Source organism: Pocillopora damicornis, chromosome 4 (genome assembly GCF_964200805.1).
Source record: "Pocillopora damicornis chromosome 4, jaPocDami1.2, whole genome shotgun sequence".
In the NCBI taxonomy this organism is placed as follows: Eukaryota; Metazoa; Cnidaria; class Anthozoa; order Scleractinia; family Pocilloporidae; genus Pocillopora; species Pocillopora damicornis.
This window is the reverse complement of record NC_142673.1, coordinates 7112662-7130466: the sequence shown is the minus strand read 5'-3', so window position 1 is coordinate 7130466 and position 17805 is coordinate 7112662. Positions and strand designations below refer to the sequence as shown.

The 17805-nt window shown below is 40.8% G+C and overlaps 1 protein-coding gene across 3 annotated transcripts in view; it reads left to right on the top strand.

Annotated features, from left to right (window-relative positions):
• The window catches only part of LOC113679104 (intermembrane lipid transfer protein VPS13A), a 62458-nt gene extending 48636 nt beyond the window's left edge, over positions 1 to 13822 (top strand). For all 3 annotated transcript variants that reach the window (XM_089204447.1, XM_089204446.1, XM_089204445.1), the window contains 23 exons: positions 107 to 233; positions 675 to 794; positions 1058 to 1167; positions 1381 to 1537; positions 2536 to 2670; positions 2907 to 2988; positions 3230 to 3299; positions 3733 to 3838; positions 4331 to 4396; positions 4486 to 4542; positions 5359 to 5495; positions 6312 to 6393; positions 6764 to 6877; positions 7301 to 7376; positions 7759 to 7922; positions 8403 to 8448; positions 8742 to 8865; positions 9703 to 9766; positions 10436 to 10486; positions 10580 to 10671; positions 11093 to 11216; positions 12097 to 12177; positions 12759 to 13822. In XM_089204447.1, the coding sequence (XP_089060573.1) occupies positions 107 to 233; positions 675 to 794; positions 1058 to 1167; positions 1381 to 1537; positions 2536 to 2670; positions 2907 to 2988; positions 3230 to 3299; positions 3733 to 3838; positions 4331 to 4396; positions 4486 to 4542; positions 5359 to 5495; positions 6312 to 6393; positions 6764 to 6877; positions 7301 to 7376; positions 7759 to 7922; positions 8403 to 8448; positions 8742 to 8865; positions 9703 to 9766; positions 10436 to 10486; positions 10580 to 10671; positions 11093 to 11216; positions 12097 to 12177; positions 12759 to 12794 (2221 nt within the window). In that variant the 3' untranslated portion in view covers positions 12795 to 13822. The remainder of the gene's footprint in view (positions 1 to 106; positions 234 to 674; positions 795 to 1057; positions 1168 to 1380; positions 1538 to 2535; positions 2671 to 2906; positions 2989 to 3229; positions 3300 to 3732; positions 3839 to 4330; positions 4397 to 4485; positions 4543 to 5358; positions 5496 to 6311; positions 6394 to 6763; positions 6878 to 7300; positions 7377 to 7758; positions 7923 to 8402; positions 8449 to 8741; positions 8866 to 9702; positions 9767 to 10435; positions 10487 to 10579; positions 10672 to 11092; positions 11217 to 12096; positions 12178 to 12758) is intronic.
• Positions 13823 to 17805: the final 3983 nt, after the last annotated feature.

Genomic DNA, 17805 nt, shown 5'->3' with positions numbered 1-17805 from the left:
GAGAAGGAACACGGACGTGGGTAAAAGCCACATAACTATTAGCAGTATCAACTCTCTTCTCGCTCCCTGATGGTCATCTCGAGTGCCTCTGTAACTTGTTTTTCAGGTGTAAGGAACATTGTTTACATCCTAACCAGAGCGTTTTGTTCACATGGGATGAACCCTTAGCTTCGAGAGAGTTTGTCTGGTTTGTCAAAGGATCTGAAGAGAAAATCACCACTGATTTGTCACAAGTAAGCACTGTTGTTGTTGTTGTTATTGAAGTATTTACAACGCCTTTTTTTTCCGTATTGCAACATATCTCCAGGTTACCAAGGACCTTCGACCCGGTTCGTTTGACGGATTTTGTCTCCCAATCATGTGAGAAGTTCAAGCGTGTTTGGTGCGCTGAAATTTCAGTAAGACGTCAGTTCAAATTGAAAATTCCGGTTTAATTACCAATATGAACAAGAAACAAATTATGAGGTTTCATCTTACGTTTCACCTGGAAAAGAAACCCTGTTGTTATCTAGCGAACCTGGGCCGCCCGCTTTCAACTCAGATCTCTCGGTTGGAGTCCAGGATTGGAATTCTCATCATTATGGCTCCTTTACCTTGTAAGAAATCGATGATGCACCACTCAGCACCTTTTGCTAGAGTTATGCGATGATGTTTTTATTCTGCTTTATCTGTAGACGCGTTTTGACAAGTTTGAGAACCATGGTAAGAAGTTTTACTATTCCACCTTCCTGGACGGTCTGCAGCGCGTGCTCCTCATCATTGATGACTTTACACTGGCGTTCAGAGCTCAAGTGGTAATTTTTCTTTTGATGCAGAAGATACTGAGTAACTGCAGCCCAGTACTGCGGTGCTCGCTTCATTTATTAATTCAAACGTTTTGCAGCTCTGCATCTAATGAACTCTCCTCATGAACTTTCCACTTGCAATGAAATTCTTTCTTCTCAAGTCAATACTTGCACTTTACGTCCACCCCTTCCGTGAGGCTGGCCATAAAGTTAGTTGATGCTAATATTTCTTACACATTGAATGTTTTGTATTATTTACTTCTCTTACCAAGGAACTAAAGGAGCGCCCCTTACAGTGCATCACTTTGGCACTTCAGGGAGTTGGCTTGTCTCTTGTGAACAATGAAAAAAGTATCGAGGTGGCATACATCGGAATTAAACCGTAAGATCCTCACTTTTATCGTTTCTTTTTCTCGTTTCCTTTTTTTCTTTTAGTTTTTTTTTCTTAACTCGGACAGTACACTGGTGAAAAGAATAACGTTAAAAGTTTACTCCGGACAGTGGGTTAAAAGTGAAGTTGTTTGATGTTTTTCTACGTGAAGGAGTACAGTTAATTTCTGGGAATCTATGAAAAATCTGAAATTTATTATTGTAGGAGTGATATTATCTGGGAAGAGCAGAAGAAGAAAGGAAGATGGAAGGCACTCAAGTTACGCCTCTGCAATGAATTAGAAGCTGGTTGGAATAATTTGCAGCGAGATATTGCCGTAGGAGCCACAGCCAATTACATCTATAAGAGTGGCGACTTGGAGGCGAGTATCTGTACTTTTTGTTCTTGTTGGTCAAATTTATTGGTGCTGTAAATCAGCTTTTACCGGCCTTCAGCTCAGTTGGGAGGAGCAGTGGGAGGAGGTGGAAGATGCAGTGGGAGGCGCGGTAGCCTAAGACTAGCGCTACACGTCGGAGAGTGAGAGCTGGACTCGAGGCGTGGCGAGGGTCATTGTGCTTTTGTTCGCCCGGGAGTTTAAATGTACACCAGCGAGCTGTTGGGAACACTCAGGAAAGGCAAGCAAGAAATTAACTCTCGCGAACTCGCAAAATGCGAGTGATTTTGATAAACTGCGAGTGAGGAAAATATACACTAGCAAACGTTTGTTAGTGAGAATCATCAATGTCTCCCAAACATGCAGTAGATTGTTGGTGGCTGTCAGGACAACGGCAAAGGAAACCAAATATTTAATACCGTTTTCATTAAAAATTTCAGCTCGTCAATTGGCTGTGCGAAATATCAATTCTAATTTTTAAATCAGATACGGCCAGTGACATTTCAAAGGGAGAGAATTTGGTTGTGGTCTCACCGTTTGTGTGTCGAAAAAATCCTTATCGGCAAAACTTTGCAAGTGTACTAAAAAGTTAATTTCGAGCCCTGGCAAACAGTTGCCGGCATTTAGCGCGCACAGTATCACGGGAACCATGGTGGGCTAATGGTAGGTGCGTTGAACTCTGGATGATAAGGTGGTCACAATGCTTCAGTCCGCCCAAGAGAACAAACGTGCTTCAGCGGTTGCTTACCTTTTCACTAAGGAGGAGTGACAATACCCCTAGTTATTTTATGTTATGGAAACGGGGATAAGCCCCGAGAGCAACCGATTGGCCCTTGAAAGAGTGAAATCTGTAGGGGATCATTACCCTTCTGTTCATGTTTTCTCTAATAGCGACGAATTTTTTACCATAGAACTTAAAGTGTAAGTTCATATTTTTTTGCTCTTTTTGTTTCACGCTTTTAGTAAATGTTGTCCACCATTTCCAGGTTGATTTTAAACAAATGGAGATTGTCCGGCCTACACGCCAGCACATCAGAAGAACATTTACTCCAGGAATTTCATTAGAGTACACATCTTCGCCAAATGAACTCACACTTTCTACAAAGATCAATTCGGTTCAGGTGAGCGAGAGAAAAACTGAGGGAGAATTGTGGCAAACAAGACTTAAATCATTTTAGCTCAGTGAAGTAGATCACTAAGTTCTGCCTCTCTTGGAAACCCTGCTGACACTGTAAGCTTGGTTACTAATCCAGTGTTTCAAAACTAAAATTAACTAAGATTTGTTTGCCCGTTGATTTTGTGCAGTATGATCGTTAAGACTCCATCAGTCTAAATGAGGATGTTTGTATCTCTACAGATAGACAGCCAAGTCCCAGGTGCCACCTTCCAGACCGTACTCTTCCCAGTGCCCCCTCCAAAGTCAATCGCCGCTGATAGTGGTAAGTGACGAAGGTGAATGTGAGCCAGCATCCTCCTTGCAAAGTGAATTTCAAAACTGTAAGCGTTGATAGGACAATTTACCCGTCAGTAATCAGTACGTTCAGTAATCAGTAATTCGCTCCGAGGAAGGGCTAACGCTCGAAACGTCAGCTTTGAAACTCTGTACAGTACCGAAGTTACATTACCAACTCAGTTGACAAAACCAAATATCTTGCAGTAATCTCTACGATTGTGTTTTAGAACCAAAGCCGTACATTGAAGTGAGTTTAGTCGCAAAGCAAGAGGAGCACACGCACGTGAATGAGATCAAGTGAGTGGTTTGGAAAATGGTATTTAATAAAAAGTTTACTCCAAAACTATGATCTTCTGACTAGTCTACAATCCACGACAAAATGAGATGACACATAGCAATCACTAATCTCATTGAACAGGAATTACTAGGAAATAACATTGAAAATGAACTACACTTCTCCGTAATTTACCGTTGCCCCATTCACGGTCAATTCGGTGTAACAATGTACAGGGAGGGGGGGGAGAGGAGGGTGTTAGCGAGGGGACTAGGAACAACATTGATGTGCTATTCCAGAATATTGCGATCTATCTAAGTGGTCATGTGTCATTTATTTTGTCGCGGAATTTAGCTTACCCGAACTGATGTAGAATATTGAAATTTCAGAGCAATGATTCATCTGGTTTATTTAAACAGTTTGCTGGTCTCTACTTCTCGTGTTCTTCTTACTCAGGTACTTCAAGGTTCTCATTCAAGAGATGGACGTAAAGGTCGATATGGGCTTTATCATGGCCTGTATTGGATTATTTTCGTTTGACACTATTGACACAGGCCAAGAGGTAAGGATGCTCTAATCGGTATTCATTTAGCTCACGCATGCGTTTACTGCATCGGGCTGCATATCCACTATGGTACGATAAAACCAAAACAAAGGTCGGCGTAGAGAAAATCTGGATCGAACCGGATCGGACCGGATAGGATCACGGATTGAAAAAAACACGAGAGTTTTGAAGAAAAAAGAAAATCAAATCGTTTATGCAAAAAAAATAAGAGTTAAAAAACTAAAATATGTTAATTGAAGTTAGAAATGTTGCGTAACAGGCCAAAATAAAGTCTGCGTGACGTAATGGGGTGCAGGCTTCTATGGAAGCTTTTATGGCCCCAAAACCCCAGTCCAATCACAGGAAGAAGTCACCTCGGGGAAGCAAAACTATTATTAACGTGGATTATTTTCGAAAATATCTTTACTTCATCTTTGGAAGCTTGTTAAATAGGCATCTCAGGGTAGAAACGCAGTATACTTAGAATTTGTCGAACGTTTGTTTTCACAGTCCAGCCAGTATGCTTTGGACAAAAAAATGGTTCATGACAAGCTTGGAGAGGCGTTTGCCGTTCAGGTCGGTAATTCACTGGTCTTGAAATTATGCCTGTTTATATTGTAGTCATTTAAAAATTCACGCTTATTTATCTTTTTTTTTCTCTCCAGGCTGCCCTAAGTACTGACAGAAACTTTTTCGACTTCTTTCATCTATCACCATTGAAGGTATCGTTTCCGGTTGTCCTCCTCTAACCTGACTCTGTGATCATATCGAATTAACCCTTTAACTCTCAAGATCTGATTGTTAATTCTCCCCTCTAGCTGCTTCACATATCCCTGTAAATTAGTTTTGAGAATTTGGTGTAAGATCAATATTCTCATTACCTATTTGCTATATAATGTAAGGATATTATAGGGAGAAGTCTCATGTTGATCACTTCTGGGAGTTAAAGAGTTAATGACGCAATAGCAGACAGGAAATTTATATAATTAGCGTAAAAATTTCTAGATTACTAACCCAATCTAATTTCACTTCATGAAGGGCGTATTTCGATTGAAGATTATAAAACCAAACGAAAGAAAGCACCTCCAATGAGAAAAAAAGGGAAATTACCGCGAGGTGCCCACTGAAACTCAAATTAATAAGTAGGCAAATTACTATGATGGCGTGAAAATAGAAGTGACATCGCGATTGGTCTTGGTGTTGCATCTGATCAGTTGAGGGGATGGCCCAAGTTTTCTCGACCAATTACAGAACGAAGAAAAGTCCGGCCATTGCCATGGTGGAGTACTTTTTAAATTCTATGGAAAATTTCTTTAAGCACGAATTGATCTCCTTTCCCATGAAAGAAGTGGAGGACGATTAATTGATATCCTCAAGTAGTGTTGCGCGATCTTTGGTTATGATCAGTCAAGGTTGAAAACAATGCTATCCTGGATGGCTAAATATGTAGTTATTCTCTCAAGTTAGTTCATTTAACCGAATGGTGATGTGATCACATGACTAATGAGAAGACATTGATTTTGATTTTTTTCCTGCAGATTCATGTCAGTTTTTCTCAGCTGGGTGGCGGTGCTGAGGCCAAAAAGGCTCAGTCAGCTATCGGTGGCGGTTTTGTAAGCTTGTTGCTCAAGAGTGTCGGGGTAGCAGTCACTGAAGTACAAGATGTAGAATTCAAGTGGGTAACATTTTCTTCAGCCATAAACTTGTGCGATAATTTTGTCATAATGCCTCTTCACACTTGTGGTTTCCTATCGTGACGCTATGTTCCCAGTCAAAAGTGTTCCCTTCCTTTTGGTGCCAACAATAATACCTGGCTCAAAATGAGGTCTTTGCTTTGATTGCCATGGTGTCTTAAAGGAGATAAGAGAGGGTAAAAAACTTGAGCCGGTGCTTGGCTCCATGAGTTATAACAAAGATTGTAGGTCGAAGCACTAGCCCCGCCCCGTGTGGAAACCTTCCACCTTTTGCTATGCAGCCAAATACACAGCTACTTCTTATAGCAGAAGACAAGCCCAAATCACGTGAACTGGAGGGGAAAAAAATTATGTGTCGACAATTACCGTTTAATTGTTTTTGTCGTGGAGTTATGTTTGAATCACAAGCGAAAGAACAGACTTTACCAATGCTTTGTGCTTTGCATTTAGTTCTTAGGAAAAAAAGAAAATAGAACTGACGTGAACTGTTTGTTTAACCTTTTAACTCCTAGGTCAGATTTGTAATTCTCTTTACTGTCAACCATACAATTCTTATAATGTTAGTTCAGAAATTTAGAATTGGATCAACTAATTATTCCCTAATTGATATATTTCTTTATTCTCATCACTTATCTGGTTGATACTGTATTGATATTGTAAGGATAATTCTGTCTTGGTCATTCATGGGAGTTAAAGGGTTAGGGGTTGGTGACCTACCCTCTCTTATGATTTGTCACATATTTATTACCTGTTATAGAGGAGCTTGGCAGACAGTTTCGTTTATGTTGTATCTACAGGCTAGCTTATTTCGAAATAAAGGACAAAGTTTATACGCAGCAGCAGTTAATGGAAGTCGCCATCAAGCATTACAGTAGTCAGGTGAATTTATTCAGTACTCTATGATGGGAGACTTACGGGACCCTGGGTCAGGGAGTTTGGTTCATGCACTGGCCAGGTCACTTTGATGTGTTCTAAGGCGAGACACTTTACTCCTACAGTGCTTTAATCCATCTGTATAGATGGGTACAGGTGAACCTTCTTTGAAAAGTAACGAAATCCAAGGGTGGGGGGGCTGGTATTGATTAAAGTGTCATCCATGCATTGGTAGACATACTCTTATTTGCTTCATATTACAGAATCCAGAACAACCATCCGCTCACCGAACTTTAATTGATTGTGACAGGTAAATAAGTGGATCGTAAGTATTACAATAATGATTAATTCTTTCGGCCTTTTTTTTTTAATTCAGGCACTGAAGCAGTTATACGTGTTAGTACTGGGGCTAGATGTATTAGGAAATCCGTTTGCTTTGCTTACCGGCCTGAAGGAAGGAGCGAGAGACTTCTTTTACGAACCTTACCAGGTAAGTTTGATGGATGACTTTAAAAGACAAATGATACTCGAATTTAACTCAGAGAGTCAGCGAGAGACCAAAATATTGGACTATTCTTTGGCGTTTGTAATTATAATTGTTGTCATAATCTCCCCTTCATAATTCTCATTATGTATCGATAATTACTTGTTTTATTGTTTTGTGTTGTTTCTTTTTTTTTCAATTTTTTTCTGATTTTAACTGAAAAAAACTGCAATTCACACAAGTAAAACATTTCTGTACGTGTCAATTACCATTTTGAAGGACTGTGTCCAGGTCCCTCTCAGTCATTGGCCTGAAAATGAGTCAGCGATCCTTTATAAAGTATGTTCGTGGAATAGAAACAAAGATAGAAGTGGACGGAATTGCAAAAACTGAGTTAAGTCCAAATACTGTTGTTTCTGTTTGTGCTAGGGTCTTATCCAGGGTCCTGGCGAGTTCGCAGAGGGTTTGATGATTGGCGCCAAGAGCTTGTTTGGTCACACTGTTGGTATGTTGATGTTAATCTATGCCCAGGTTTCACTCCTTTTTTTGGACTTGTTCACGCGCTGGACTGAAACCTGACCGGATCATTAAGTTAAATTCTTGGGGAAGACACTTTACTCCTCATGTCTCTCTCTATTCTGTGATACTATCAGGAAAACCAAACGAGTTGCTGGAAGGTTAATAGTGATGGTCTAATTTCCGTCTTGGAGGAGAGGCCATAGTGTTAGTCTTTGCATGATATAGAAACTTGGTGATCCAGCATCGCAGGCTACTTAGCTCGTTGAACGCAACCTTTTGACTGCTTTACCTGACTTCTTCTGGTGATTAACCCCTGGGCATATGGAGTATTTTGATATTCCAAATGTTCTTGTTTGTTTGTTTTTCAGGTGGTGCGGCTGGTGCAGTCTCTCGTATAACTGGAACGCTGGGGAAAGGTATCGCTGCACTAACAATGGATGATAAATACCAACAGGAGAGGAGGCAGGCGATGGGAAAGAAACCTGTTAATGTCAAAGAAGGACTCACAAGGGGTGGGAAGGGACTACTTGAAGTAAGTGCTAACGCTAGAGTGCTTTGATAACCTCAAGGGAAGACTTTAAAATTGGACGTCAATTAAAGTCATGAGAACTTGGAGTTATAGACGGAATAAAGGAATGTTGTGTTACTTACCAGGCGGTTTCTCGACGTAACATGTTTTTTTTTCAGGTTTTTTTTTTTTTTATGGCATGTAGATGTGAACTTTATACATCGGGCGTTTATGCGTGCATGCGAATGATTGTCATAACATTTAATCCAAAGAAATCACTCCGGCCAATCAGGACGAAGGAAACTTTCGTACGAAATTAATAGGACCTCTTCGACAAAACAAAACAAAGCAAATCAAGACCGAAAAAGCAAGAAAAAGGCAATTAAATTGGTTCGAGCGCGGAGAAAACGCACGTGACCATGTCGTGATCGCTTGTAGTGAGTGATAAGAAACCATTGCACTTTGTTATTTCTGTAATTTTTTGCTTGCTTTGTGTATTTTTAGGGCGTTGTGGGAGGTGTGACAGGGATAGTGACCAAACCAGTGCAGGGTGAGTTCAGTTAAAAAATGCACTTTTTACAAAAGTGATTTTATTAAATTGCCAATTGGGTCTTTTACGTTTTTTTGTTTCATAGAGAATTTCTATTTTTACCAGTTCGGCTTTGATCAGACTCTAAACACCGTCAGGGGTAAAAAGACTCGCATGAATTTTTATTCCGTAACCTTCCAACTAAATGTGGAAGTTCTCTTCTCGTACCTAAGAACTCCGTCTCCAACCCGTCACAAATCAGGACATCTTTACGGAGTTATCTGTTTTCCTTCACTTGTCATTCATTTTTATAGGCGCAAAGGCTGGTGGTGCCGCGGGGTTTTTCAAGGGACTGGGAAAGGGTGTAGTTGGTGTAGTGGCACGTCCTGCCGGAGGTTTGGTTGACTTTGCGAGCAGCACATTCGAAGGAATTAAAGGGTTAGTTACATTTCAAAACTTAACATCTTTTTAAAGTACGTTATTGTTTTCGTCTTGTCACGAGTGTGGGAGAAAGAAAACAATCCGAATCCCCACGAAGAATCGAATCTCAGACCTTTGGATTCCGCGCTCCGATGTTCAACCACTGAACTTCCAAGAGAGTGCTATGGCGAGTTAGGCCATTACTAGATTCATATGTGATTTTAATTTTGTTAAACCGTATGTCGTTCGGTAAACAACTGCTTTGGCAAAGAATTTTCCTATCAGCATCACAAAGGATAGGCTCGATTTCTGCCGTCTTCTTGGGTCCAGTATTCAAACCTTTGTGACCAAGTGACCAACTTATGTTTGGTTTTCCTTTTGCACCTGATTGACCTGAAATTTTGTCGTTTCCTAAGCACAGAACGTAGTGAAGCATAACCATTGAAATCCGGGAAACGTTTGATACTCGATTGACAATTTTTCCAGGAGAGAGTTTGAAGAAGCGCGTGTGGGGATAGTTGGCATTACTTTCTCTCTTTCATTTCTTACCTTGATATAAACTTAAAACGCAAATGGTGGAACGTAATCATTCTATAATCATTCTTCTGTCGAGTTGAATCCGAAATACATTTTGAATACAACACTGGCACCAATATTGAGAATGTTTTGGACGACAACTTGTCAGTTTACAAGGCCACGGAAGGCAAAATTTTTCTGCCATAATGTCACGTATGAACAAAAGGCAAAATTTTTCTGCCATTATGTCGCGTGTGAACACAACTCAAAATTTCCGAGATTTGTGTTAGAATTCTTCATGCTTACCCGTCATTTGAAACTGAGCTTCCTACTTTGCAGTTCTGCCAGCAGTGGAAGTGAAGTTAAACGATTACGACCACCCAGATGTTTCTACGCTGACAAGGTGACTTACACACTTAATTTGCCTTAACCTAATCACTCCTTAGATCTCATTAGGAATTCCTCTTATTGTCTGCCATACAACTGGTAAGATGCTAGTTCGGAGACGTTGGTATTGAATCAACAATTAATCCCCTATAAAGAGATGTTTTTCTTCATTCTCATGATTTTTCCGCTTGATATTGTACTGATATTGTAAAGAGGATTTCTGTTTTGGTCACTAATGGGAATTAAAGCGTTAATCATACCAGATGAGGAATGTCGTAAAACCATACCCAAAAAAATCATAACAGAAAATCAGAAAAATGTTATCTTTTCAGGGAGCCAATAAAAACTGAAGTGAAATAGATGTAAACGACTCTAAGCGCGGGAAAACGCGATTGGTCTACAGAATTGTGCAAGTTTTTGAAATCAATAAGAGACTTGAGCGAAGCCAGTTCTTTCCAAGATTCATTTCGGCATTCGATTGAAATTGATCGACACATTACGTCAAAGAGAGAGACTTTGATCTGTTCGGCGCGAAAAAGTACTTTTTTGTGGTATGAGCTTCTTATTTACCGAGCGTGGAAACCGTCCGTATGGCAAAATCCCGACCAAGTAAGAACAAATCAGTACGCTCGGATTTACCTCAATACTGCCTTGCCATATAATAAATTGATTTATTTGTTCACAGGTAATCAAGCCATATAATCTGCACGAAGCCCTAGGAAACGCCGTACTGCAGGTAACGTCATGATAATATTCTGTTTGACAAACTATCTTTATGAGCAGTCTTAGAGAATGTTGAGTTATGGTGTATTTTTTTTCCCTAAACCAGGAAACTAAGAAAACGAGAGCTGTCTTGGTGGACGACACTTATTTCTGTCACAGTCGTCTTAACATTAAGAAAACACTTCTTATCACAAACAAGTAAGTTCTGATACTAAGGAGAAAGCGTTGATTGTGTTCACCAGATCTCTTCATTGTCCAACACATTTTCAGTTTCTACTATTTATTAGTCGAGACTTAATTTCGTGACCTTCGAATAACTACCCTTACATAATGTTCTGCTCATGCGCGATACTGTCTAAATGGGTTTTCCATGTAAAGTCTTCCTACCTATGCGTAGATGTATCAAATTAATTTTTCGCAAAATATGATGATTTCTTAGTGTCTCGCAGTTAAGTTGTTTGCCAGAGGCTTCACGATGTTTATCTAGTCTTTAATTCTATAAAAAATGTCGGTAACAAGTTTATTTTCTTGTGTGTCGACTGAACAAGCTTTATTGCACTTTGAACAAGGTTAATTTTTCCTTAATTGGTCTCACAATTTTTTTTATCACCTTCGGTAGACACATCATAGTTGCTGGTAAAACAGAAGTGTTTGAAGCGTGGCAAATTGATTGGATGTGTAGATTTGACGAACTCAATGGTGAACCGACAACTGAAGGAGAAAGACTTGTTCTAAAAGTGCCGGTAAGATTCTAACGTCGACAATAGTACTAGGCACATTTCTAGCGAGTGTCTTTACCCTTTAATTCCCAAGATCTGATTGTTAATTCTCCCTTCTAACTGGTACACAATTCCTTGTAAATAATAAATTTGGTGTTACATTAAGATAACAACTTCTTCCTGATAAGTTTGAGTATTCTCATTACCTGGTGGCTGGATAATGTATGGATATTATAGAGAGAATTTACAAGGTAATCTCTTCTGGAAGTTAAAGGGTTAAAACCAAAACCAAAACCAAACCAATAACAACCGTCAATTAGAACAAAGGCAGATATGAAAGGACTCAATGAGACTTCAAAAAAATGAAAATCCGTAAATTGCCCTAAGCTTAGGAAAACAGGAGTTACCAAGTCAAAATTAGTTTCCGTTGTAGACTACGAGGAGTCCCTCCTTCTCGGCAAAGTCCGTCGCGCAAATGGAAAAAGAAAAAAATTAGTGAAAAAAACCGATGTTAGCGTGTCGCGCAGTACTCTGTGAGTGGGGCGCTACAGTTCCGTGCGACACACAAACATTAATTTTTTTCACTGATCTTTTTAATTCTCGCGGCCGTCTTCGCCGAAAAGGAGAGACAGCTCGTAGTTTAATAATCTGCATCTGATTGGCTGATTTTTTCCCCTAAGTTTTCTAGACCAAACGCAGATCGAAGCCACCACAGCCGCCAGTTTGCACACGCCGAAAATGTAGGCTTTGTTGCCTAGCAACATATTTGTGCTTCAACATTGCGTGCGCATGCAGGCATTAACCATTTTATATGTTTTGCAGGAACTGTCAAATGACAACTCTTCATTTGTCAGTATTTAAACTGAACTTGACATTTTTTTCTTTCCTTGTCGTTTTCTTCTAGGACAAATCTAAAGCAAAAGGTATATTTAAACGGCAGTCAAACGATACGAAAATTTTGACGCCCAGCCCAGAAGTGGCTCAGGTAAAATTTGATGTTATTTTCTCTCGATAGTAGGGATCGGCCATTATTTATCATCAGAGGGGGGAGGGGGGGGGAAGTCGGAGGATTTTGGATGTGTCGTAGTATAATTTTCCAGATTTCCCCCCCCCCACCCCCCACGAGCCTCTGTAGCATTCTGATGATCCCCTCATTGGCAGTCAATTTTTTATATACTCTGTTAGCAATGACTGATCCCTTCTCCGTTTTCCCTGAAAACTATTTGATTCCCCACCCCGAAAAAAATGAAAATATCCTATAACCCTGCCCCTGCCCCTGCCCCTGCCCCTGCCCCTGCCCCTGCCCCTGCCCCTGCCCCTGCCCCTGCCCCTGCCCCCGCCCCCGCCCCCATCCCCATCCCCATCCCCACTGGCGATAGCTAAGGAGTGGCTCCTGTGCTCCTTTACGTTTACATGTGAGTGGAAGTAACTCGACAAACTGAAAAGTACGACCTTAAAGACGTAGATGACGCAAAACTTTTTCGGTCGCTTATAACACCTCAGTTGTACTTATTAGTAAAGAAATGGAATTTTTAAATGACTCTTTCCCTTTCCATTATTTTATAGTGGCTGGTTGGAAAAATCAAAGAGGCCCGGTCTTAAATTGCAGTGCCTTCAATGAGCAGTTGAGAATGCACGCTTTCCAGTTCATTGAAGAATTCATAATTTCGCGGTGAAGACAGCAAAGAACTATTCTTTCAATAATAGGATTAAAAGGTCATACAGAAACTAGCCTTAGCTTAGTTCTGTTAGCAGCCGGAGGATGAGAATTTTTTGAAATGTAGAGAGCACTTTACAATTATTTTTTGAGTAATAAGGTACATAATGCGAAACGCAAGTGAAATACAACAGACCCTACGTCGATGGTCTCTTTTATCTAAAGTTGCTAGGTATTCTGATTTTCCGAAATTACCAATTTTTAGTAGCACTTTTACATTTCCAAGCAGTTAGAGCAGTTCAGAAAGGTTTTTCATTTAACTAATCTAAAAGAAGGATGTTTTTCGTCTTGTGACGCGTCTGGGACAAATAGGAAGAAATTCTGAATTACCATAAAGAATCGAGTCTTACACCATCAGTCTGGAAGCTTTTTCTTTGTCTCACGCCCGTGAAAGATAAAAAGTATTTTTCGTTTCACTACCGAGTTCAAAACTCGCCATTTTTACTATTCAATTTACTGAAACAAATCTTGTTATGAAGATGTTTCACGGCTTTTCACTGTAGTGATATACAACACAGATAAAAGTTTACAGCGAGTGTTTTCAATTCAGTTTTCAGTATCGTTCGCATAGCGAGCCAATGATTAAATAATAAAATAATTAAATAGGGTAAAACCAGAAATAATGAAATGATATTAAAAAACTTTGATATGAAACTCACTGTTAAAAGATGGATAACATTGAAATATGCGAGGAAAATCTTGCTGATCGCGATCGTGCGGTATTCAATATTTAGATAACTGACAACAAATTGACAGGACTTCCTGCAGTTCCCTTTTCCTAGTACAATCGATAAGCATCGTGCAAGTGAAGGGAGCTCAGAGATGTTCAGATAACAACTGAAAGCTTGGGTTAATTTTGTAATTCGTTAGATTAATTAATAAAATCAGATAATGAAGTGGTTAAGGAAGTTAACTGTTGGAGGCGTGTTTTTGCTTGGCTGATTAGTTTGTGTCAACCCTTTGACCCCTGTAAGTGATTAGCATCTAATTTCTCCTTACAATGTCACCCCTGAATCATATTAAGTGTTTCCTCACTCGGAACTAGTTAGCTCAAATGACCATCACAAGCCGCATAATATCAAGCCTTATCCACACGGTAACTCGTATCAGATTTCGCCAACTGGAGAAATTCTTCATATCAATTGCATTTCCGACATCTGCAGGCGAGACTGCAGTGACGGCGTTAACGTGGCGACGCTCCATTTCTCCTTGTTGTAGTATAGGCCGTGGTTCCCCTTGCATTTTTAGAAATTCTGGGACGTTCATCCATCTACCCGTCAGCTGCTTTACATGCAATCCTCGCGAGACATCATCCACTACGTTTTCTTCACCGGGAATGTGCCTCCATTGGCTTGGGTCCGAGTTATTCTGGATCTCTCCAACCCGTGCTGAGACAAACGGCTTGAAACTGCAGGAATGACTTTGAATCCAGACAAGTGTGATTCTGCTGTCAGTAAAGAATTCGACATCGGCAAATTGAATCGTACACTCTTTCACTATCGTTTTTATGAGCGGGTGGCGAGAACGGCCGCTTGTAATTCCAGGCGTGGAATTGTAAGTTACTTTAGGGGTGTCAAGCAAGACTTAGCTGCCACAAAGTTTACTTCATATGTGCCTTGTTTCGTTTTCTGACGGATGTACGCGCAGTACTGGTAATTCTAGAGTTTCAGGTGGAACCAGGAACCTCTTGTAACTTGTAACTTGTTGGTCAAGCTTCTTCATTTTCTACAAGAGCTGGATCCACTTCTAGTACTGCCCTAGGCGCAGGTGGCAGTGACATCCAGTTGATATCGAGCTGGCCATCTGCAATGAGCCATCCGTGGCCTTTAGGTGGTGGAACTTCAAGGTTTGCAACGAGTGCATGCCGCCAGATGGCTACCTGGTAGTTTGCTCGCATTCTGTGTTGTAGTAGTGCATCTTGGCCAGGCGGGAGACTTTGTGACAGGCCTTGCTTGGCACAAAAGGTAACGTAAGGACATTCATTCACATCAGCCAGTCTCGGCCTGTCATACATCTGGCACAAAATTTTCACATTCTTTGAAAGGGACTGTCTCCAAGTGGAATGACTCGAAAGAAAGATGTAGCGATTCCCGATCCGATCTGCATAGCTGTTCCTTCACCTCTGCTAAAGGAGAAACCTTGTTAATGCTCTCTTATTTTCTCCGCTGCTTAAAAACTTCTTCCATTTTTTTGGGCATTTTTGGCCAGCTCCGGTCATCTTAACTTTAACGACTCCTGCAGTAGCATGCTTTGCCCTCTCGGGATTCTTGATGGAAATATCTGGATACCGGTCTGTCACAAAATCAACCCCGCTTGGATTGGATTGAACCAGTCAAGAGTGGACCGTACTTTCTTGACATCATGTTCATCAACTGACATCCTTTATTTTTCCTTTCTCCTTTCTAACACACTCTTCATTTGTCGCTGACAATCCAGCCATTTGACGACAAGCTTGGGTGATTACTACACGTTCATGGGAGGTAATTAACCATCGCTGCACGGATCCTTTGTTCAGGCTAGAGCCTGCAATTCTACTCTTTCGATTTTGTATCTCTGTTGATAGTCTGCTCGATAGTCTGGTCAACGGCCACTTGACTGAATGCATTGCCTGAACGTTGAACTACAAAGTTGCCAGCTTGGAAAGATTTGTGCGTAGAAGGGTGTACATCTATGAGTGAGATCATGTCACACCAGTAGACTGGTAGGTATCGTGAGTTATTGGTGTGATCATAGGCGAACATCCAAGGGAAACATGTCACGAATACAAGCGAGGTGCAAGTTCCAATCACCTTCTCTGGCTGATCGTATGAAACACAGAAAGAGACACACCATTACGATGTACGATTGCTAATGGGAACTCGTCTTATTGCTTGAAGTTTTGCTGAATTCTTCATACTTCACCCGCAGCCCTTGGAGTTCAGGGGTTCCATACAGTTCCTGGATGTAATAGATGCGAGCTCTTTTCACACTTTGGTTGTGGCTATCATCACTGTCTGCCTAAGCAACAGTACTTCTGGATCATCCCGTGTTTCATCTTCAAACATCTGCCAGCTGAGTCGAAACAAGGCCTTCAGCACCATCTATAACAACCATGAGTTCCTGTTATGAGGGTTTTTGTTTGGGCATAGGGATATACTTCCAATAGCTACGGAAAATAGCCTTGATTATTCTACATGTAAGATCAAATACCCTGAGAGTAACAGGACTAAACCTAAGAGGTGATATCATCCCAACCGACAAGGCCTCGAAGCTAATCGTGAACTACAGTAAATGTAGGAAAGGATATGATAATTAAATACGTAGTATCGCAAGCAAAAGTAACAAGAAGTAAAAATGACAATATTACTAACAAAAAATAGTAGTAACCTTGTGAGTGCGCAAGGCCCTGTTGTAGTGCTTTCCTTAAAGGATGCCAGGAAGTGAACCACAGTCCACCAATGCGGACTCGAGCAGAAGGTCTCTCAGCCCATTGTCCTTGAGGCGCTTTCCAATAACCGAGAGAAACACGCACGTAACGTGAAAGCTTCCCGTTCGTAGAACAATGGTCTTAAACTCTTCCTTGTGTTTCCACACTACCTCTAGGGCCTTTGCATATATTGCCTGATCAAGAGCAACAACAGTGTCGTCGAGGCCTAGCTGAGTTTCCATTTCAAGAGACTTCTTCAGTAACGTATAGACTGTGAACAGCTCTGTCGGTGAAGCACTTATGAGCTGGCAATATCAATCGCATTCTTAGTGGTATTTTCTGGTTGCTTGCAACGGCATTGAATCCACTCCAACCTGGAACAGTTTGCCGAGAGTCTATCATCACTGCAGATAGATTAGGTAGTCGTGATAAGAACCAGCTTGTGGACTGGTAACAAATTAGCGGGTGATGACCTAGAAAACTGTGAAAACTCTCAGTTGACATTGCAAATCCCTCACATCTCTTGTAATTTTGTATCAGTCAGCGTTTACATACTCTTGAAATAATGTCCGATAGCGATGTATACCTACCTTCAGCAAGCTCTACCGAGAGTTATTATACATACCCTCAAGTAGTAGAGAAGAAATGGAGGATGCGTATATGAAGGAGAACCGCGTGTATCAAACGAAGATTTCGACGAAGACTAACAACGACGGTTTCTCGCCTACGGTGTTCAGGTCAAGATTAGAACAAAAAACTCTCGTTACTGAATGTTTAGCTTGTTGCATTTGCCTTTTGTTTTCCATGGCGAAAACCATCTTGAGAATGGGTAGCTGTGTTCGTTTCTGTTGCCATAACATTTTATTCCCTTCACACTATGTGCGGCGAAGGTTCCCCTCAGTCGGTGCTCTAGAGTTTCGTTGCTGTAGAGAAATTCCCTCAGTAAACCAAAAGCTAACTTTTTGGGAAAGGATCAGCTGTATCACAAGACAGGATGATTTTTCACCGAGAAGTCACCGGGTAGTTCCACTGCAAGTTGCTCCTTTCCTCAGAGATTGCAAAGGCAGAGGCTATCGTCGCGATTGTCGAGCTAGTCAAACCGAGCGGAAAACGAGTGAGTTTATAGTCATCTGATTCAAGTTAATCTCAAATGGGAATTTTGATGGAGCAAAAAATAAGACGCATAATATAATTAAATAATATAATATATAATTAAAATACGACGCAAACTAAAATTGGTAGGATTTTCATACGATAAGAAAAGCACAAATGTAGTCATGTGGAGAGACAAGGAGTATGAGTAAATCTAAAGCGCGTAAAATAAACAACAATAAGGAGCTCACCATTCTTCGCTTGCGAAATGTCAGCCGAAAAGAATGTTGAACGATCGTGTACGGTGTGGTGACAGGCCCCTTAATCAGCATTCTTTTTAGGCTGACTTCAGTGGTTATCTTCCCCAGATTTGACCAGTGATATGCGTTTGTAACAGG